The following is a 22,041-nucleotide window of genomic DNA, read 5'->3' on the forward strand; positions in this document are numbered from 1 at the left end:
TCGCGAAAGGGGGAAGGGAGGAGGGCATGCGAAGAAGAAAGTGAATGACTGGCCGGAATCCTTGATCGGCTCTCGAGGGGCGGACAGGGAATTGCCCCATGACCAAGTAACTTTTAATTTACGTATTAGCGTACTTTTTTGTTCTTTATGTCTGTTTTTTTATACGTGTCTAGTTAATAATTGCTATATGTGTTCACCTTCTCCCCACTTAGCCAATGTTTGGTCTAAGTGTGAAAGTTGTGTTCTGTTTTAGATTGTCTTACTCCCACTTAGCCGATGCTCGGTCTAAGTGTGAGAAGTTCTATTTAGGCTATATTGTTTGTTGTTCGTTGAATTGACTACCACTGTTCCCCCTTCGACGATGGCTTGGGGACAAGCTTGAGTGAAGTGGGAGGAGGAGGATCAATGCGTGTTTTTGTTTAGCATGTTAAGAGTTGTTAAGTCGAGGTTTTGTTTGTGTCGCATGGTGGTGAATATAATACGGCATGATCTCCTTGGTGAAGTAATTGAAGATATGATGTATTTCAACTTAGAGGCCTTTTCTTTAATAAGCGAGGTCAATGCGGATTAAGTAAGAACGATAGAAGATGCCTTAGTGACTTAGTTGTGAAGCCCCACCATAAGAGCGAGTTATAAGCTAAAACAATTTTGAGCTAACACGTGTAAATGGAGCACCCTGAATGCTTAGGGAGAAGAGTCATGAAGGAGAAAAATAGGGGAATTGGGTTATGAAGATGCTAAGCGAAGTCGAGTAAAAGGTTATAAGGTGAGCGAAGTCGGAGAAGAGAAAAAAGGGAAGAAAATGGAGGAATAAGGCTGGCGAAGTCAAAGGAAAAAATGAATGAAAAAAAGGAGGTATAAGATTGGCGAAGTCGAGGAAATATGTTTAAGGGAAGGAAGCAATAGTAACGACCCGAACAAAAAGGGGAGCAAGTGTAGAAATGAGAAAACTCTCATAGCAGAGCTTGAGTGGTAAAGTGATAACTTATGAGAGATTCGGTCTAACATCCTGTGAGGAATGAGTGATCGAGTGAATCCATAAGATAGGTACAGAAGCGGCCATTACACGCTAGTTCTGGTCCTTTACTGGCTTTTGTCAAAGGCATAGCGGGCTGTGATGGGAGACTCGGTCGTCGAGATCTTCCTTGTGGTGGAGGAGGTAACTGTGGTGGTTGCGAGGTTGCATCGTGTGCGTTGTCTTGGCTGGTTCGATCTTGCCCTACTCCGAAGTCTTGTTTGGGCGGTTCTAGCAAAGTGGCCACTCCTCCACACACGAAGAAAATGTCGTCCTGCTTCTGCAGTCCCCATGTGTACCTTGTTGCATTTGGGGCACGGTCTCGAATTTCTGATAACCCCAAGTTGGATTCGGGGCATTTTGTCTCCCAGCGTCATGGTGGGGTGGTGAGATTGTCTTGGCCTGGCCGTTTACATTGTTGAGGACCTCGGATACCTTCCATTTGCGTTTTTCTTTGGACCCTTGTGGGTGGTTCGAGAGGCAATGGGAACTGCGATCTAAGTGTTCCTTTCGTTGGGCATTGCTGCTCTATATTCAAAGCTCGCTCGGGGACTCCGAGATAGGTCGATCCAGTGGCTAGCTAGCACATCCCAATCTCGTGCCTCGAGACCGACATAAAATTTCTCTGCCATCCTTTCATCGAGTGTCAAGCTTGCTCGGAGCATATCGGGAAATCTCCAGAAAACTCTATCATACTCTGTTACTAACATCCTTAGTACTTAAGGTTGATAGAATTTCACTTCACTTAACTTCTTTCGGTAACTCTTAGGAATGTATTTATCACACATTTAGCTTTGACAGCTCCAGGTTAAGTTCACAATCGGCGGGGTCATGGTCTTTGTTAGGTTTGGTATCTGAAAAGCATGTTTCGAGCAAGTTTTGCTCGAATAGAATCTCTTGTATACGTAAAACTCTATAATCCTTTCTGATTCGGTATTATTCGCGTCTCGCACGAATAGAATCACTATTATTATTACATGGTGTTTGTTTGTGCATTTATAAGATGTTTCGAAACATTTAAATGCATAAGAAGTAAACAAAGTCTAAGTCTTTTGCTTAGTAGGCGGTTTGTGGCGTCGTCCACTTTAAGGTAACACGTGATCTATGCGATCTTTGCAAAGAAAAGTAAATTTCACGACCTAGATAGGCTTAGCTACCTATCGTGAAAGGTTGCAATGTCGTCCACATATTTCTAAGCCTTATTGAAATAAGATAACATTGGTGTAGTATAGCCGAACGGATCTAACGGCAAGCGTGTCTTTATGCTATCTGCGAAAAACTAGGTCTTGATAAAATCTATTTCTTAATCTACATATGTTAGTATTGGTATACGGTATTGATTATGCACTACTTTGACTTATCAAATGGTGCGGGTTTTTATGCCAAATAAATCGATATATTGGGTAGTGGTGATTAATATCTAGCGGTTCTAGGATTACTATTATGTTGAAACGTGCGCGAGGTGAGTCTCGTTTGATAATGTCCTCAACGGAGCTCGAACAAGGTTTTATTACTCGGAAAAGCGGCGGTTGGAGTTTTATCGCTCTATGAATAATAAATAAATATTTCTTGCTAAGTCCGCTCTTGGAATTAATAAGATGTTAATTAATTAAGTCCATAGCGACATTTGTTAATTAATGGACATTTATATCTTAAGCGCGGGAAATAAATAATATAAATAACGAACGGGATTACTTGTAATTTCGGATTTGGATGGGGAGAGTTCAATTACTTACGTAGTGGTTGCTCGTAATATTCGATATAAGCTTGTATTAAATTGTGGGTTCAATTTAATTAGTAAAAAGCTATTGGGGGTCATATCAAAACCTTCCATAGATCTTATTTGGGCCCAATATGAACTTAATATAAATAGGAGAATAAATGAGAGACATAATGACAATTAATTAGTAGTAGAAATTTCGTCCCCCTCGTTTTTAGAGGAGCTCGAAAATTCTCTCGAATTCTCTCCGTGAGATTTTGTCTTCTTTATTCGAGTCCTAGTATTTTGATAAGATTAGCCCACCTCGATATCGAGATCGAGTTCGGGAACCAGTCGAAGATCCGTGGTCTAGTATTGAAGATCATCACGTGGAGAAGGCGCGAGCAATCGCGATTCTTTGGAGAATCAAAATTGGTAACCACTAAGCTAGTAGAAATCATGTTTAGGATTTATATTTTCCTAAGCATGAATTATTTGTGTTCTAGCATGCAATTATCGTTTAACATGTGAATTGATTAATCGCATAATCGGTCAAATAGATCCGTATCGATTTATTTGTTTTGTAAGTCTTCCAGTTGTGCAAGGGCACCAACCAGCCTTCTACGTGCCTCCCACTAGAAATCGGTCGATCGGTCAATTGGCAAGTCACGCATGTCATGCGCTCTCCATCGTGCATTGCAAGAAGTTGAATATTCGTTCCATTGCACGCCTAAGTCTCAAATCCTTGGCCAAGGTCCGGATCCGTTAAAGATTGGTAGATTATGTCGGAGAAGACTTCTTCAATCCTGCGTTCAATTCTCGAAACTTGCATAAGTGGTGGTGGGGGAGGTGAAGGTGGTGGAGGCGGGTGTGGAGATGGAGATGGAGGGGGTGGCGTAACCGTGCCGAATCTTCGTGATTTCCTTCGTCGATTTGGGGCCTCTTCCCTGCGTCCCTTCCCCGTTTTCTAGGACGTCCAACCCTCCTAGGTAGCATTCTATAAAAAAATTATTATTGAGAGACTCATAAAAAAAAACAAAATCACGTGTTGTCTCTTGTACACAATCCAAATTGAAGATAAATAACAAGAGGAAGAATAACATCACATATAAACGGATATGATCGGAAGCATAAAACATCGCATATATAAATATACATATCAAGCCAAAATTGTCTCTAGAGAGGACTTTTTTGTACATAGCGACCCTCTACATAACATACGAAAGTCTCAATTTCTAAGTGATCGATAGAAAAAGATCGTGGCAAGTAGGATGAAATAGTTTTCACATCACAAGGGACTAGAAAATAAAATAAAATAACTAGCATCGGACGACCTCTTAAAGGGTCCGTTGCTGATGGTACATAACTAGAACTACTCTACTAGTCGTCATCCGAGCCTGAGAGCTCAACCCCGAGCTTCCCTTAAAGTCTCGTGTTGATCGCAATCGGGTCATTTGCGACTTCTTTGGTAACACCCACGCACGGGAGGAGGTTTCGCGGCGTCGGGATTGCCCAAACCTTGTGGTGTATCTCGCCCTAATGATGTCGGCGTAGCTCCCGATAGTATCGGTCCCGGTCGGTGTCCACGTCATCGAGGTGGGGTAGCCCGCCGAGCGCCCCAGAACTCGCGCTCAAAAGGACTCCTCATTTGCGGAGATACCTCATCATCTGCCGATACTCTATCGGGTACTCATCGTCGTGCAGGGCGGCGATCATGGGGGCCTTGCCCCGCCACGTGGGGTCATGCTCTGGCTAGGAAAACTAGCAAACTCCACAGGGTCGGTCGTAGCCCGGGGTAAAACTCTCTGTGTGCGTGAAGGTCTGCCTCGTGCTCATATTGGGGCTCGGCAATAGGGAGGGTCGGGGATTCCACGAGGTGGGGGCGGTGCTAGGATGTCGGGGAGGTGGCGGAACGTTCGTGCGCACATCGCTCAGAATGGCACATAGGAAGCTGGAAGTCTCACTCATCCTCTAGGGTGTCGGGCCGACGATGAATGTAATCATCTGCTTCTGGTTGTCCATATCTCCTAATCGTCGGGTAGTAGGGGATCGGATGAGCGTATGCCGTCAATCCGTGATGCCATACTTGTGAGTTGTTTCCCACAACTCATAAAACCTATAAGACTCTCATTATGTGCCTCCATGACGAGGCTTGAGGATTGATAGGTGAGTATCGCATCATCATCGATAGCTAGGGTGTGACTTGCTTGCGGCCGCTGGCGTTGATTCATCTACACATGATGTTTTCTTGAAACAATAAGTAAGGGAGAACGTTGGCTAAGTATACCTGATAATCTTCTTTTATGAGAAATCAAAGTGCTGCACTTGGCAACCGTACACCTCGGGGTTAGCGTTCATTATCGAAGAACTTTGTGCCTCGGGTTGTAGCGTGAGATCAACTTGTCATAGGATAAGCATCGGGAAATCTTATTTAGAGCAGATGTATTTCGAATTCGTTCATCAAGGCATACGAGAATTTGCGAAAAGAGCGACAAAGTTCAATGGTGGTACTAAACAAGCGTTTGTTATCATCTTACATATCCTACGTACTTCTAACAAGAATCTCATAACATTGGCATAAAGTTAAACATCATGAAATATTTGATTATCTTATTACATAATATGTTAAACATATATTATCACTTCGGATCCAAAGTTAGAAATTTATATGGCATATTAGATGTCAGATCATGGGGACTTACTAGCTATCACCGTCATTTCAACTTTAAATTTTTTGGTTAAATTTTATTTTATGAATGGTGAAAAAGCTCAAAACTCTCATAATATATCTTCTTTGCGAGATATTGAGTATTGTGCAAAGCATTTGAGGCAGATTTTATCGAGCTTTTGATCAATTTCGTAATTTACAATCAATCAAAAATATAATTGCACATTAGTTAGGTATAGGACTCTAAACAATGTGCAACGCTCATAGCTTCTTCGTACTGTTAAAGACATAAAAATTAAAAGTAGTATACAGCTTTAGATTAACTCTAAAATATTAGTGAGTTTTTTGTGGGAATAGGTATTCGAGAATTAGAGGTGTCAAATATTGTGTAATCGTTGACACAATACACTTCTTCTTTATATGCGATCTAATGGACCTCTTTATTTTTAAGCCTCCACGTACCTTAGTCCATTTAGAATTTACTAATACGAAGTTAGTCCAATATAAATTTTTAGTGTAATAAGTACTACTTCTATTATGTAATTATTATTTAATGTTTTATTTCTATATTTGACATTTAACAGTTGGACGTATCATTATTATTTTTGGTGGCCGGTGATAATTTACTTTGCCCAATAGTTTTGTTCATATTTTTTTTTTATATTTACTTCTCCGATACAATGTGTATGACTATGCTCTTTTGCTTGATAGTTTTTATTCTTATTAATTTTGTAATTTGAGATTCAAATTTTAATAATGTTACAGAGTTGCAGTGATTTGTGTTTTATAGTATGTGAAAAAAACAATTCGCTCTTTCATAATTTCATTTGAGTTAGTATGCTTTAAGATGATACATAAGTTCTGAAACATGTGGAGTAAATGAACGAATCATTTAAAAATTTGCGTGCTTTAAAAATAAATACTTGCAAAAAATTGTATGATAAATTGACAATATAATTGTAAATCACTTCAACAACAAGACAACAACTGCACACTTTCAAAATTAGTACATAGTATGAAATAAAACAAAATTACAGACTTTATGTGCTTAAATTATTACTATAATTTAAGTGGTGTTAGTGGACAGTGAGAACCATAATATTATTAGTGTTTAGTAAGTTGTAATGGTGGGCCGTAGTGGTATAAGTTGTAAACAAATTGATGTATGTGGATAATGAGTTGGAGACAACTTTCTATAAATGGGGTCGTAATGTTAGTGTTGTGACATAATAGAGAAATTGTATAAACTAGACAAAACAAAAGCATTGAGTTGGCTACATCCACAGGTTGGAAACAAAGAACGAATTGTATTCAAATTATTTTCGGATCACATAGTTATATGCCCTACGCATATATTTATAGACACACAAACGATGGGTAGACCTACTAAGATAAAGAGACTCCCGTATGGCTAGCGACAAACAGTACAGATTCAAGGCATACTAACAGTTAGTATACAAATGGGATATGTTCTATTCTAATTAACACATTTTCTGAAATGGAAACACAATTATTTCTACTTTATTGTATGTCTTACTTTATTACTTATCCATTCAATTCACAAAATAAAAGCGTATAAAATCTTGTGACGAATAAGAAATGCTTCGCTTAGAGTGAGAAGGGAGAAGTACATTTTTTTAAGTGTACATAATGATATTGGTTTTTATTTCTATTAAATTATTGTTCGGAATTTGTTTGCATTAAATAAAAATCATATGTCCCGTGCATAGCACGAGTGTTAATACTAGTTGACATAAAAGAACGCATCGCTCGGGAAAGCGAGGATCACACAAATACTTATTTCTTCTAAGTTATCATTTCAAGAGTGATCATTTCATCAGCTTGATTAAAATTCTAAAAAACATCTCACAAGAAGAATAAATTACCTTCCTTCAGGTTGAGGGCGATGAAATAAGTGCTGAATTTTGGTCTTACTAACTTAGTCTAGTGAATCAATTCTGGACTTTTCTTTTCAAAGAAGGACTCACGGTTACAGAGCAAAAAACCTATGCTCTGATACCACTCTGTCACGACCGCACCTTGCTAAGGATAGCATTGCTCGGTAAATCGTGACTAATAAGACACACATATACTTCTTCATAAGATAAAATGAGGTTCACAAGACAACGAAAGATCATGAGGATTTAAAAGAGTGTTTATCACAGTCACTCAAGCCGATCATGAAGGAGTTGTAACCACATGGTCATATGTATGAAGACACATGCCATGAAAATCCTACGGAAGAGATGAGACGACCACCAACTCCACTCACCACCATTTCATCACTTGATCAACCGCACATTTAGAAATACATGCAGATTGAGTACGGGGTTCTCGTGAACACATTGCCGAAAGTTACACATATAAGAAAAGTTATCATTGTCATGCCATCACGTAACACACGTGGGTTTTTCTTAAAGGCGAGCATACTAAGTTCATTTTCTATAAATATTGTCCGATCGACTAAGTTCATTTCCAGAATCCGTCATATCTCGATGGTTCATCGTGTGCTGAAGGAGGCCACCTTCCACGATCACATCGACGGCCAACCCTTACAATGAATCACGGTCCATTCCTTTGTATAAACTAACTCGAATAGGATCTTGGTCCTATTGGAGTCCGAATTTGATTCATTCATTCAGTTGGCATCGTCAAACAAATAGGCATCATAAAATAAATAATTTATGGCACGATAACATTTAAAAAGAAAGTAAGTACGATTTTATCAAACAAAAATTATTTCATATATTTGATAATTTTATCCACTCTTAATGTGTTGGAAATAAAGCCCACCTCAAAGCTTCCAAGTAAAACTCTACACAAGCTCGACCTCGGAAATCAAACTCCACGAACAAACCCTTCTAGAAAGAGGATATTGATTCAATTAGTCTTAAGAACATATATAAGGTGCATGACATGCAAGGATCCTACATAGAATATGCATCATATGTTCGGGGTTCGATCAAGATAACTTCATTCCATTAAACATATGGCTCTCTATTTTATAAGAAACTTTAAAAGTAATTAGCAATTATTTAGGAGAGAGTTCATTGAGCTCATACATTCCTATCTTTAAGAAATTAATTAAGGAGTTTTCTACACTTGACCCATAACAAGGAGGAGCCCAACATAAAAGATAAACCCACAAGAAGGCTCAAAAGTGTGGTGCCCTAATTGTACTAAAAAGAATTAGCCTTCCTTCTCTCTCTCAACATCTCGTTCCTCTCACTCTCTCTGCACTCTCTAACTAGTGTCGGGGTGTCGTCGCCTCGTCGGCGTGCGCAAGACCAGCCGCAGTTGGGCAGTGGCGGCGGGAGTTCGGCGCGAAGAAGAAAGCCGAGGAGCAGCAGCGATGGCTACCACTGTGACAGCGTCGCGTGTGTGGCTGCCACGAGGGCAGCGAGGTGTGCGTGGCTGCCGGAGACAGTAGCAGCGGCACCGACAGAGGTAGTGGCGGCTGTTTAGGGTAGCTCGGTGCTTATGAAGTACTCTTAAGAGCTAAGTATTCGAAATGATTTACATAAGGCCACCCTAATTGCTCAAGATTTGGTTGTCTCTAGCATAAAACGGTTGATAAGCATGCGAATTTATTTGTAAAACTTGACATGAGATCTTATTTTCAAGGTTGGTTCAATGCTGTGAACAAGTATAGAAAGAGTATTGAATATGAGTCTTATGTTCAAAGTCTAAGTTGAGCATGACAAATTGTGAGAAAAGCTCGGCCTATAAATGTTGATAAAGATGAGAATAACTGGATGAATTTTACTAACATGGTGTGATGAAAAAGCAAATGTGATGTAAAGCTTAGGAAATCAAATGGTTAAACATAAATAAATACCTTGAGAAAAAAGAGGAATGTAGTGTGTAGAGACTTAATCCTTCTTCATCAAGCACTTACTAGCATCATTACTTGAGATGAAATTTTGTTTAGAGATTTTAGTGGTGAAGCAAAAGTGTAGGTGATGAAGTTGTGTTGTATTTATAGAGGAAGAGATGCATGGTTTTGCATGGTTAAAAGCTTGGTTTAAGAAGGAAATATATTGTCCTAGGGTCATGGACTTTTTGCCAGCGAGCAATTAACTATACATATCAAACATTATCCAATATAGATGTAGGAGAATAAAAATTATAACATATTTGAATTATCACTTTTTGGGTTCATTATATACTTAAAAGTAATTAGAGAGGAGTATAGCGATAGAAATAAGAAAGGAGAGCTAAGCAAATTGCTCTGGCTCTTTCTCATGCTTGGTTGTCCCACATCGAGATTAGATATATGGTGGTTTAATTTGTGTTTTATAAATATATGACAAATTCTAGATTTAATTAAAGTTTAAATCGGGTAATTGCTCGGATAATCGGGTATACCCGCTCGGGTATCGGGTAACCTGATACCCGATAATCTCCTAGTTTGAATACCCAATCCCGAACCCGACCCCGAATTTTGCGGGTAGCGGGTGCCCGATACCCGTCGGGTATCGTGTCGGGTTTGAAAATACCCGTTACCCGCTATCCTTTTCGACACCCCTATATATCCAAAGTCAATGCATGAAATAAGTCTTATCAGTAGCATGAGACGGGAATAGTGTCAATTAAATTTATTAAATAACGGTAGTGGTATATAATAATCCCTTGTTCCACTATAGTTGAGTCGTTTTTCCATTTTGAAAAGTTCCTTTACCCCTGTATGAAATAATTAACTCACTTATCCTTTCTACTCCATTCTTTATTTTACTCTATACTCTCTATTTTATTCACTTTTCTCCTCTCTCCATTTTACACGGTACGATTCAGATACGTACAGGTACCATTTTTAATCTACATTAGGGCGACCATCCCTAAGGCCCACTTAAAATCTCGACTGATAAACAAAGTCTAAATTTGCTCTTATCCGTCACTGAGGCCCAATACCTCCTTTTATTTTTATCCTCAGATATTAATTTGACGTCGTCGCCTAGCTTCTTCGTATCCTCGGATCTCACATTCGCCGCCGTGGAGATTTTCGTTATTTTCAGGTGAATTTCTCCTCTTCAGATTTCTTCTAATTTTTTTTTATTTCTCTTGCATTTCTACACGTTGGACGGTTATTATTTTGATTCAATTCGGGCTATGGTACTTTTATATGATGCTGCCTTTGTTGCTTCTGTTTTAAGATGCTGATTGGTGTTATTTAATATGCGTGTTTGAATTTAGAAACAATTGCATGAGTTGCAATCAAATTGAGAGTATACCATCTCCCATTTTTATTATTTCCATCTTCAGTTATCGTACTGGCTGTTTGTTGAAATACTCAATTAGGGTTTTCTAAGTTACATGGACTAGATCTAGTAGAGTGATGTAGTGGAAATGCTGCTCATTTGGTGGAATTATGTTATCAAGAGTGGGATTAGTCCAAGTTGAACATCTGCCATTCTGTTCTTTTATTTCGATAAACAGGGAGATAAGATGTTTGGGGGCAGAGCTCTCCGCCGGTTGCTAAGAGAGAGACTTCAATCGCAAAACACTGTATGATTCTCTTTCTTGGTTAAATTTTACATTTGTTCTGTCTGGATAGTTTCTCATTTTCTTCAATGCTATTAATGTAAGGTTGGTGAAATCATTCCTCTGGTTCAATTATTCTTTTTCCTGACACGGAACTGAGAAATTCTTTCTTTCATATTCTCTGTCATAACCAGCATCTAGGCAATTTCTGAATTAAGTGCTTAAATGAAATGCTGAAATGGCGATGCCAATATTTTTTTGCCTTCAGGCATCTCCAGTTTTGTCATCTTTTATTTCTAAGAAAGGGCAGGAAGCAGTTGGATCTGCCACCGCTAAGTCCTGGAGGGTATTGGCTCTATGTGGGGCAGGTGTCTCAGGGTTGTTAAGTTATGCAACAATAGCATCTTGTGATGAGGCTGAACATGGTTTGGAGGCTGCCACCTATCCTTGGCCACACAGTGGCATTCTAAATTCATATGACCATGCTTCGTAAGTTAATCTGTAGCTTTCTCAAGCTTTTTTTGTACTCTGTATTTAAAAGAACTGAATATCTTCAGTTCTGCATTCTCTGTTGCCGATATAAACGAAATGGTTTTGTCACTTGATTGAGTTAATTTTTATGTGTCTATTTGCTTATAGATTCGTTCTTGTAAAGATTTCTCTTTGAAATAGTGGGACTAAAATATGTTTGGAACCAACTCATTGTGTTACATAACCTCTCGGCACTTATTATCCCGTACATTGGTTTGTAACCAGTTATCAGGATGTTGCACTACATCAATCTTTTGTAGTTGCTTTCAACCTATATGTCTCCCCTATAATATCAACTTGGTTGATGGAGGCCTATCAACGCAGTTCTCCCCCTCGCCTCTGGTACTTGACACTTGACAGTGTCGAAAAAGTTGTTTTTTGGGGCAGTCCGTTTTCTAGATTTTCTCCTTGTATGTGTGCTGTATCTTTCTGTTCTTAGGGTATGATCGACGCAAAGTATCTTATTTTTAATAATTAATGATGACCAGCTTGATGTCCGAATTGTACTATGCATTCTGCAAAAAGACCACCCTCATATTCTCATTCAAAAACACTCTTTCCTTCAACATATACTTGACCCCTAGAAGGTGCCAACTGAAATTAGAAGGGGACATATGTTTATATGATCATGATTAATCCAAGAAAAGAAGATGGATTTTTAATGAACTAAACAAACTATGCCAAGGGAAAGTGAGATTGGATCTTTTTGCTCCTATACCAGTATATACTTGCAATGTGCATTTAATTTCTGCTTTTTGTTCGGTTAATGTTCTAGTGCTTTCTGCTGAAATATTCTCCGCTGTAACTGTAAGCATTGCAATAACATGACCATTATGTAGTTATGCTTTTATCATCATATGAGATACTTGTCCCATTAAACCCAAATGGTTGTCTTTAATCTGTTCTACCAAATATGATGGATTAGTTTTTACTACTGTGATTGGATTTCATCCTCTTCTCCATTTAAATACTTGAATGCTCTTCATCTCCAATTGATTTTAAATTAAAACGCCTTCTATGTTAAACAGGATTCGTCGTGGTCACCAGGTGTATCAACAAGTTTGTGCCTCCTGCCATTCAATGTCCTTAATTTCATTCCGTGACTTGGTAGGTGTTGCATATACCGAAGAAGAAACTAAAGCTATGGCTGCTGAGATTGAGGTAGTTGATGGGCCAAATGATGAGGGAGAGATGTTTACTCGTCCTGGCAAGCTCAGTGACCGGTTTCCTCAGCCATATGCAAATGAACAAGCAGCTAGGTTTGCTAATGGTGGCGCTTATCCTCCTGATTTAAGTCTTATAACCAAAGTATTTTCTACCACTCCGGGCTCTTCCTCATTTCTTTATCCTTGGAATGTCATGTCATCATCTCTCCTAATTTTTTTTTCCTTTTGCCTCTTTAGGCTCGCCACAATGGTCAAAATTATGTGTTTGCCCTATTGACTGGATATCATGACCCTCCTGCTGGTGTTACAGTAAGTTTTTCTGTTTCATAGAATCATATTTGATTTACCTTGGCAAAGTCCAATATTATATTGAAGAATCTGTGTGACTGTGTCTAAAATGACCTCATCTTAGTATAGAGTTTATCGAAACTTAGTCTGTATTCGACAAATGTCAGCTCACCAAGTGGATTAATATGTTCATTGCTACCCTTCCCACTTTAAACATACTATTGTGCTCCTTTTTGTTTTATTTTCTTCTCTGTAAGTCGGGTTGCAGGGTGTCTCTTTATGCATTTGGTCACCCTTACTACAACCAGCACTCTTTTCACCTCTTACATCGTGATTCATAGCTTAATTTTCAAGTGTTAACAGAACTTTCAAATTTTGTTGTTATGGCTCTGGTACCTAAACTTTGATCTGCAGCATTCCTTATATTACGTGGTCCTGTCCTTGTATTTTTTGTTTAATTATTCTTGTGGTTTTGAATAGTACTTCAAATGAAACTCTAAATGTAGTAAACTGATGTTAAAATTCATTTTAGAAGTAGTTGTGTGTTCATGTCATGTGTCCTGAGTACATGAGACTGCCATGCATATTTTATGAGAATAAACAATTATTCTTTCATTTTGTTTGTGGATTCTGGTTTGGATTATCTTTGTAAATATTCACAATTTGTGATTGAACTTTAATTGCCATTAACTGACGATTTGGTATTTATATTTGGGATTCTAAATGGCGCAAGTATTTGCCTTTTTAGATTCGTGAAGGATTGCATTATAACCCTTACTTCCCTGGTGGAGCTATTGCTATGCCAAAAATGCTTAATGATGGTGCCGTTGAGTATGAAGATGGTACACCCGCAACAGAAGCTCAGGTAAAATCCCTATTTATTTTCCTTGCACATGAGCACATGTTTGTATTGGTCTTCCATTCATGCATAGGTCTGAGCTATAGGTCACATTCCCATTTCATGCTCATCTCTTTATTTGCTATCTTTCGTAGATGGGGAAAGATGTTGTCACATTTTTAGCATGGGCTGCAGAGCCTGAAATGGAAGAGAGAAAACTGGTAATGATTCATTAACAAATATAGCAAAGACTGTAAACAGCACCAGTTTTTGACCTCTTGTCTTACATATTGGCATTGCTAAACTGAAACCACAGATGGGATTTAAGTGGATATTCGTTCTATCACTCGCGCTTCTTCAAGCTGGTTATTACAGGCGCATGAGGTGGTCTGTTCTCAAGTCTCGGAAGCTGGTGCTTGATGTCGTGAACTAAATTTCCTCAACTTCCGTGTTAGAGGATCGACTATCTGCTCGTCTTTGTGCTAATTTATTCATGAATCGGCAGTTTTTTTCCAGGCTGCGGGCAGATTTGTAGCTTTTCCATTTTGTTGGTGAATAATGAAATCTTACTAGAGAGAAGATTTCTTGGTTTTTTCCAGCTGCTAATGGAAACTGTTATTGTTTGGATTGCTGTATGAAAAATGAGAGAGAGAGAGAACGAGATGCCTGAAAGTGCAACTCCGTGTAATAACCCAATAATAGTAGTGAGTACAATATTTTTCTCAGTTACACAATCAAAGAATTCATTACTTGAGCAAAATTTTCATTGTATGATTTGAGGTTTATTTAATCACATTGGATGCTACCGGTTTTGAAATAAAGCATCTCCTAATTAAGTTGTTGTATTCTTTGTCATTCACCTAAGCTTTATCCTAATAAAAATGTAGTAGAAGAATTACTAGTCCATTTCCTAATATTAACACGTATACTACTGGAGTAGTATTTATTTTACCGAGAAACATGATAAGTTTAAACATCACCTCCAGTTAAATATCAGTGGACGATTATGCCCCTTTCTTGTCCTTTTTGGTCCCTTGCATAAAGATGTTCGGCAGCAATTTTGATATGTTGAAATTAGAATTATGACTTTATGAGGATTACTGATGGGAGTACAAAATCACATTTAAAATCATTTCTCAACTTGACAGCATATAGGGACATTATCGTGAATAAGAATTTAGCGAATAGAAAAGAGTGAGGAAATAAAATAAAAATATTTGTATGTTATTTTGGGAAAATGAAGCTTTGATTGCACACCTCCTCCCTTCTTCTCTTGAGTCTCAGCAATCGACCGTTTATATTGTCAGACCACATCTTCCTTGCCTCAAATTACATAACCAAAGCTTGAGAGAGAAAGAGAATCGAGAGATGTTTTACTCTCAGTTGCTGCTGTCGAAGAAGGGGGCGTTAGGCATCATTTGGATGGCCGCTCATTGCCATAAACGCCTTAAGAAGGATCAAGTTCACCACACCCACATTCCTTCTTCTGTCGGTCTGTCTCTCTCCATCTTCATCTTCACTGATAAATACTAGTAATGTAGTATTGTCTCTATTTTAATTTTGTTTTTGTTTTTTTTGCCGCCTGGTTAGCCCGTTTTTGTTGCGGATGCAATTCTTTGCGTTTTTAGTGCAAATTACTAATAATTTCTTGAATTAAATCCATTATTTTCACGTTTCAAAAGCTATTTCTCGTTTGCCCTTTCAATACTTTAAGGGGTTTTTTTCTTCCTTATTTTACTACTTATTTTAGTTCTGCTACTATTAATTAGAATCAATAAAATTGAAATGCTGCATATGTATGGAGGTTTTGTGGAAAAGTATGTAGTTATTAATGCAGCTGATAGTTTTAAGCATAAGCTATTAGTACAAATGAAATTGCAGCAGATGATCTATGTTATTTTATAAGAATTTAGTGCAACTAACCAATTTTGCTACAATTGTGTTCTTCAGATAAGATCCTTGATGATGGAGTTCCGGTGGTCACTCATAGAATTTTAGCCTTCCTTCTTCTAGGCGTTGTGAGAATCTACTCCAAGAAAGTTGAGTATCTACTTAATGACTGTCATGAAATTCTCAACAGGCTGTGTACCTTTAAGACCGGGAAAAGTGCACAAGCTGAAGCAGGTGTCGGCATCTCTCGCCCTCAGGGACCTTCTCACTCGATTACTCTACCCGCGAGATTTGAACTTGATACATTTGATCTAGGTCTAGATCAAGATGCAATGGGGTGAGCTTCATGCCTGATATGTTACCTCTATAAGCTGTAGGTTTATGTGGGTATTTAACTATTTCTTCTTGGTATGTTTGGTTATGCAGTGGGAAATTAAGATCACATGAACAAGAGATGCATGCAGGTATGGTGTTTTTGCTATTGCTGCAATGGTTTTATGCGTCTGTTTTGGCACAACTTAGCATCTATTGATTTTGTAGATGGGCGCGGAAAAGTCTCTCGTAGATCTGGCTCATTTTGCAAGGTGTGTGTGTTTGGTTTCATTTTTTTCCCTTTTACTTCCTGTGAAAGTGATGTAGTTGTAGCAAATCAGCATAGAAGTAGAAAAAAATAAGCTTCGCGAAGTGATTCAGTGACAGTTTTTATTATGATATTGTTTGGCTGATAGTCCTCTAACAAAATTTCTACAGGATATTGTTCTACCTTCTGAAGCTTACTCATCTACTCACACACCGCCCAGAGAGTATGTATGCAAGATCTGTTACTTTTGCATACGCACACATATACACGTGAAAACTTAGTAACGTATCTTATCTCTTGACTGGTGCAGTGTGTTAGGAGCCCATCAGAAACAGGACTTGTCAGTGAAGTCATCAAGTAATGCAAACATTTCTTTAGCTGGTGTTGAGGTACTTCGTCACGCACGTCGTTCTTTAGAAGATTGTGTGGATCCAATTCAGTTGGATGAAACTGAAAACGAACAAATGCATAACAAGCTATTCATCAAGGATTGCAAGAATTGTCCAACAAATGAGTCAGGTTCTGATTCTGGTGCTGCTGTTCGTTTATTAAATAGTAGGCATCATTCTTTACCAAGTCCGGGCATTGAATTCATGGTACTAGATGATGCTGAAAAGGAGCAACTGAACAAAAGGGCATCTCATGAGAATGTCAGTCCAAATACCAAGGGACGGAGTCAAGAAGAACAAATGTATGATTATTTATCTACCAAGGATCTACAGACTAATATCCAATGGCCGACCAGCAGTATGGAGTCTGATTTTGTTGTACGTCTATCCAATAATGGTATCCTTCCCTTACCAAGTTTGGAGATGCTTCGTGGGACTGTGTTTACTTTGGAAGATCGTCTTGAACCAATGGTGTTGGATGAAGCTGAAGAGGAGCAATTGTATGACAGGCCGTCTAATAAAAGTACAAGTTCAAATTTCCTGGCGCCAATTCAAGATGTAGAATTGAATTCTGTAGTGAACCCATCGCGCGAAGGAAGCAATCCTGTAGAAAACTTGGAAATACTCGATGAAAGCAATTTCTCTATGGAACATTTATCCGGTTTAATGCTATTGAACTTGGCTGAAAAGAAAGATGACCATGATAAGCCAACACTTGACGAGCATGTAGCTGAAGAGAAGCGCATGGACCATCTGCCTACTCAGTCGAGTTTTCAAGAACATTTAGACCAAGTTTCTACTGAAGCAGTTTATAATGCAGGGAAAGTGGGTCCAGAACTAGAGGTCATTCCCCCGGAAAGTGTAAAATGCCAGAAACCAGAAAGTGTTCATGTGTTTATTCTAACTCCTCAACCAAAGCTTCCAGGTAATATCACACTCTGACTACATTACACTTTCCATTTTTGTTCCAATGTACTCTCGGTCTTTCTGTCGACACTCTCTAAATCTGACTGATATATTATTCCATGCCTATCAAACTCTGACAAGGTTTCTGGCATGATAAAGTCTCTGGTTGCATTTCGTATGATTAGTGACTCCTGTCCATGTTTTGTTTTGTATAGCAACAGATGTTGGAACTGTGGGAGTTGCAGCTGTTCAGACTCCTGGCAGAAAGGAGAGTGCGAAGATTCTTAAAAAGCGGAAGGCATTGGTGGATGTGGCCACAGTGGTGCCAAATAAGTATGTGATTGATTTTCTCTTTTGATTCTTTGGTATTACTGAGTACAACATATATCATAAGACATGTGTTGAGAAAGTCCTAAGAACTAAGAAGAGTCTCTGTTGACTTAGTGGTTCTTAATTGAGATGAATTTCTTGTAGTCGTAAAAAATTGATGCGAGTATATTGCTATTCATCTTGAAGGGTATTGAAGAGATGGATACAAGAAGATCCGATTGACCTAAAACGCGGGAGAAAGAATATTCCTCATACTCGGTCACAAGCCTGGAGATCTCATAAAAGTTACACACACAGTTTCCTTGAGCCTTCGATTCCCGGTGAGTGTACTCATAGTCATATAGGATTCAGCTTCAACAAGTAAAAGATTTTCCGCCACCTTGAATATTGTTTCCTTTCCTACTCAGGTGTCTCAGTAAATCTCTGTTACAACAGCTGCTATTCACTAGAAACTTTATCTGTGAAATCATCTGTTGGCCAAGATGGTCTCGAAGCTCCTACAACGCATGGTGCTCAAGAACGGATTCCAGACATCAGATCTCCTATTACAGAAGAGTCTCCCACACAAACTCCAGTTGTCAGTTCTTCAGTTGCAGATTTACTGAGTGGGCAAACTGCTGTCACGCCCCTAGTTTTAGAAAAGCCTCTTGAACAAACTCCACCTGTCAGATCTCCGGTTGCAGAAGATTTTCAGGACCAAATTCCGATCGCTCCTGGAACACCTGTTGCTTACTTTAACTCGTTGAGATCACACGAAGCTGAAACAGTTGCGGCTGATTCAGAAATCTTGGAATCTTCCTCATCCCTTGAAAGCATAGAGAAGTGTACATCTTCAAGTGAACAACTTGAACCGGACGCTTTGTTTCAGGAGGTAATCGTTTACACGGTTTGCATTTTGATTTTGTTGGTTGATTTTAAATGCAAAACAAAACTTGCCAGCATAGTAGTTGGTCACTAAATACATCCATTGATGGCTAAAATGTTTTTCTATCAGGAAACGAGCTCGTTCAAAGGTGATAGCTTGGAGAAAGGTATATAAGTGCCCTACTTTTATTATGTTCTCTAGTGTGATAGCAAAATTCTTTATATTGTGATTATTTAACCTTTTCGTTTTGCCAACTTCGTATTTCCAGATGCATTCTCTTCCAGAACAAGGTATAACTTACATTCTGTCTGGTAAAAGTTGACTGACTCACGCGTGAGTTGTGATGAACTCTTTTTCTATGCAGAGTAATTGGAAGTTATCTTGCTAAGAAGCTCCTGCATAAAAGGACACGAAAAGAGGAAGAAGTATTGAGCTTGTCGCGCTTATTGGCAGGAAAAACGAAGAAAGAGAGCACAATTATGTTCTATGAGATGCTGGTAATCCATTCAAGCAATATATATATGTATATCCTTGAGTTCTTCTGTAGTACTCCATTAATCTATGTCTGCAATATTGTAGGTTTTGAAAACACGAGACTGCATAGACGTGCAGCAGGAGAGTGCTTACCACAATATTCTTGTGCGCGAGACCCCCAAACTGAGGCAGTATTTCGAATGAGTACGGAGTAGATGAGCATTTCGTTGTAAATATTTCTAGATAGATGTAGTTTTAGCAAGAACGTAGGGAGTTAGGACAATTTTCATGTGGTAATGGCTTTTGTTGAATGCTTACTTGTGCTCTCTTTAACTAGGACGGTTCAATATCCATTTGTTTATATTCTGCATCTCTTCAGTAATCCACACTTAACACTTTCAACTGAGTTCATCACAAACTAGTTTCCCAGTAGCAAAACAGTAAGCTAACTAAGAACTAAAAGGAGATAATACCACCATGTCAAACGCAGCTAAACTAGAAAACCCTCAATCAACGATAACAATATGGATAAGTGGATACAAGAAGTGTTCCTAAACAGCAGCAGAATTACATTTCTAGAGAGCATAAAAAGAAGCTCCTCTGCAGAGTACACGTGCAAATATCAATCACTTGAAGATCCATCATCATCTTCCCGCTCTCTGACAACCCTCTCCAGAAACTTCTTCCTCACTCCGTCAAGAACAGCATCTCTTGATTGCTCTCCATGTCCATCGTTCAGCACCGGATCTGCCTGACATAGAACTAAGGCTACACCTGAAGACAAATAATACAATTCCATCACATTTTTTACGACTACCATTAAATAATACTCTTAATAAAGTAATATAATCATAAAGGGGGCTACTCAACATAGAACAACTACGATTAAAATGGCCGGCAAACTTATAAATTCAACAGAGAACTACTTCTAGCATCGACTGTAGATTTTCCAATAAAATCACATAACTACATCACAGAAGACAATATAATGAAGACTAAACTTTTGGGAAGTGACTGCTTATGCATAACAGATGACTGAAATCTCTTCATATACGGTTTTTATATCTTAGATGTAGATTCAATGACTGAAATGTCACTTGTCCAGATGTTCAACTGCATTTATACATGTTAAAAACGGTACTACATGCCCGATAAACAGCTAACAACTGTGGGGACGGGAAACTCATATATGCCACAAGAAAAGTTGCTAACAAGTTAAACATAAGCCAGTGTCCCAAAGCACAGTAAGAGATGACATACTTTCAGAAGTGCACCTCCGCCCGAAACTATGTATCCCGACATGAGTTGCCTTAACAGCACTATTATTGTACACCAGAATCGTGGGAAGATTACGATCGGGATAGTTGGGAATGCACTCCGTTGATATAATTTTGACAAACTTCGTTGCAGGGTATCTTTTCGCCAAATCTTCAAGACATTGCAAAAGCACCCTGCACTCTGGGAATCTGTATAAGACCACTCAGGAATTAGAAAAATCTGTACTGTGATCAATCTCCATGCGATCAACCGAGACACAAGAACTAGTGATGTCAACAACAAGTAATTATTACCCATCTTTGTAGAGCAAGACGACTACCCAAACATCTTGTGGAGCTTGTGACACTTCGCGCACAAAATCAGATCCTGAAATTGGAATCACTGAACCAAACTTTGCTACCTTAGATGCTTCCCTCATCTCAACCAACCTTTTCTTCCTATCAAAATCAAATTGAAGGAACACTCATAGATAATCGAAAGTACAACAAACAATGATTACAATCAAGTCTATTGTGATCCTATTTCAACAGAGTGCATCAAAAAAGAGGAAAAAATAATTGAAGAATCAACTTCAACAGAGCAGATGCATTATCATCAAGGATCATTCTTTAGCAAAAGCAAATCAATTACCATATAAGTAACATCCAATCTAGGAAATTAAATCAGCTGAATCAATTTGTAGACTAAGTGATTAGCTACCGATTTGCAGGACAAGTTCCACATCAGCGAAATTGAATACCTGTATTCCTCAAGAAAGCGATCATCGTCGAGATCATCCTCGAGATCTTCAAGCTCCTCCTCGGTTTTGCCATCGATCCAGGTCCGATCCTTGGGCTTTGAATCCTCGTCCTCAGCTGGGGAGAAAGACGGAGGCTTGAACACCGGTGGCTTCTCCGGAAGATTCCCGAGCTTTCTCTGAATATCGTCCCATTGAGTGGAAGTTCCTTCCAAATCCTTGTAAACAAAATGGTAATCCGCCATTGATGTCGATCTTCGCAGTTGCACAATCACTCTGTTTCGACCAATTTATACCATTTTCGTTTCAATCTCGGCCCAATCAGTCCATATTTCTATTCGGCCCAATCTTTCAAATGGACAATTTGGCCCATTCGATTAAATTTGTAATTCAGTTTTCAACTTTGGTTTCAATTACTACAATCTATTAGCATGATTTTAGAATTTGGGTTTTATGAATTTGTAACTTCTTTCAAAATTAAGAATTGTATTAGTAATAATTATGATAATTTAAAATTGCAGTTACAATCTAATCACATTGTTATGTGGGGAAATAATTTTTGTTGGGTTAAGCGTTAGTAATAAATAGAAATCGAAATAAATTAAAGAATTTATGTACGTACAATATAACTATATAAGATTTAAAAATAGTAAAATGTATTACTATAGTAATAACAATTCAGTAAATCTATACTCCCCAATTCATTTCACACCTAGAGACATAAAATTAAACATATTTAAAATGGAATCAAGACAAAACACAATTATTTGGGAAGCGAAGAGAGTATATCACACTTTTGAAAAAGTTGTTTAAAACAATCTCTTCATATCTCTCTACTAAAAATAATGAATCACACTTTTAAAAAAATAATTATATTCGAGAATCGGGAACTGCATGTTTCGAGTTA

At 38.4% G+C, this 22,041-nt stretch overlaps 3 protein-coding genes across 9 annotated transcripts in view; 2 read left to right on the plus strand and 1 right to left on the minus strand.

Moving 5' to 3' along the window:
* Positions 1–14,420, plus strand: part of LOC125195939 (cytochrome c1-2, heme protein, mitochondrial) — a 15,474-nt gene extending 1,054 nt beyond the window's left edge. Inside the window, exons 1-8 of one of the 2 annotated variants that reach the window (XM_048094233.1) lie at positions 10,276–10,397; positions 10,819–10,887; positions 11,132–11,352; positions 12,423–12,702; positions 12,798–12,869; positions 13,597–13,713; positions 13,842–13,907; positions 14,003–14,420. In XM_048094233.1, the coding sequence (XP_047950190.1) occupies positions 10,828–10,887; positions 11,132–11,352; positions 12,423–12,702; positions 12,798–12,869; positions 13,597–13,713; positions 13,842–13,907; positions 14,003–14,119 (933 nt within the window). In that variant the 5' untranslated portion in view covers positions 10,276–10,397; positions 10,819–10,827 and the 3' untranslated portion in view covers positions 14,120–14,420. Of the gene's footprint in view, positions 1–10,275; positions 10,398–10,818; positions 10,888–11,131; positions 11,353–12,422; positions 12,703–12,797; positions 12,870–13,596; positions 13,714–13,841; positions 13,908–14,002 lie in introns of those variants that run through there. The other variant, XM_048094234.1, reaches the window with a different exon arrangement.
* A 492-nt stretch (positions 14,421–14,912) lies between these two features.
* On the plus strand, positions 14,913–19,490 carry LOC125193799 (sister chromatid cohesion 1 protein 2). 6 transcript variants are annotated; one of them, XM_048091682.1, is made up of 14 exons: positions 14,914–15,178; positions 15,637–15,913; positions 16,003–16,040; positions 16,117–16,160; positions 16,327–16,379; positions 16,467–16,675; positions 16,760–17,470; positions 17,667–17,784; positions 17,968–18,101; positions 18,189–18,652; positions 18,776–18,812; positions 18,915–18,936; positions 19,011–19,143; positions 19,226–19,490. In XM_048091682.1, exons 1-14 carry the CDS (start codon positions 15,055–15,057, stop codon positions 19,322–19,324), a joined length of 2,463 nt encoding a protein of 820 aa, XP_047947639.1. In that variant the 5' UTR covers positions 14,914–15,054; the 3' UTR covers positions 19,325–19,490. The 6 variants fall into 6 exon arrangements, with proteins under 6 accessions (XP_047947637.1, XP_047947639.1, XP_047947636.1 ...); XM_048091683.1 differs by having other exon boundaries at positions 14,915–15,178; positions 16,467–17,068; positions 17,366–17,470; XM_048091684.1 differs by having other exon boundaries at positions 14,916–15,178; positions 15,637–15,662; positions 15,767–15,913; positions 16,467–17,470.
* A 121-nt stretch (positions 19,491–19,611) lies between these two features.
* Positions 19,612–21,399, minus strand: LOC125193800 (phosducin-like protein 3). Its single transcript, XM_048091686.1, has 4 exons — positions 21,138–21,399; positions 20,692–20,835; positions 20,381–20,586; positions 19,612–19,894 (listed from the first exon to the last, which is right to left on the minus strand). The coding sequence occupies exons 1-4, from the start codon at positions 21,377–21,379 to the stop codon at positions 19,743–19,745; spliced, it is 744 nt and encodes a 247-aa protein (XP_047947643.1). The 5' UTR covers positions 21,380–21,399; the 3' UTR covers positions 19,612–19,742.
* Between the last annotated feature and the right edge of the window lie 642 nt (positions 21,400–22,041).

Source organism: Salvia hispanica, chromosome 6, assembly GCF_023119035.1.
Source record: "Salvia hispanica cultivar TCC Black 2014 chromosome 6, UniMelb_Shisp_WGS_1.0, whole genome shotgun sequence".
NCBI lineage: Eukaryota > Viridiplantae > Streptophyta > Magnoliopsida > Lamiales > Lamiaceae > Salvia > Salvia hispanica.

Bases quoted from the DNA above. Each gene is read 5' to 3' on its own strand.
- LOC125193799 (XM_048091679.1), top strand. From the start codon at position 15,055: ATGTTTTACTCTCAGTTGCTGCTGTCGAAGAAGGGGGCGTTAGGCATC. The intron at 16,161-16,326 runs GTGTGTGTGTTT...AAATTTCTACAG, and splicing joins GATCTGGCTCATTTTGCAAG to GATATTGTTCTACCTTCTGA. The intron at 19,144-19,225 runs GTAATCCATTCA...GCAATATTGTAG, and splicing joins TTATGTTCTATGAGATGCTG to GTTTTGAAAACACGAGACTG.
- LOC125193800 (XM_048091686.1), bottom strand. From the start codon at position 21,379: ATGGCGGATTACCATTTTGTTTACAAGGATTTGGAAGGAACTTCCACT. The intron at 20,836-21,137 runs GTATTCAATTTC...TGATTTTGATAG, and splicing joins CGCTTTCTTGAGGAATACAG to GAAGAAAAGGTTGGTTGAGA. The intron at 20,587-20,691 runs GTAATAATTACT...GGTCTTATACAG, and splicing joins GTCTTGCTCTACAAAGATGG to ATTCCCAGAGTGCAGGGTGC.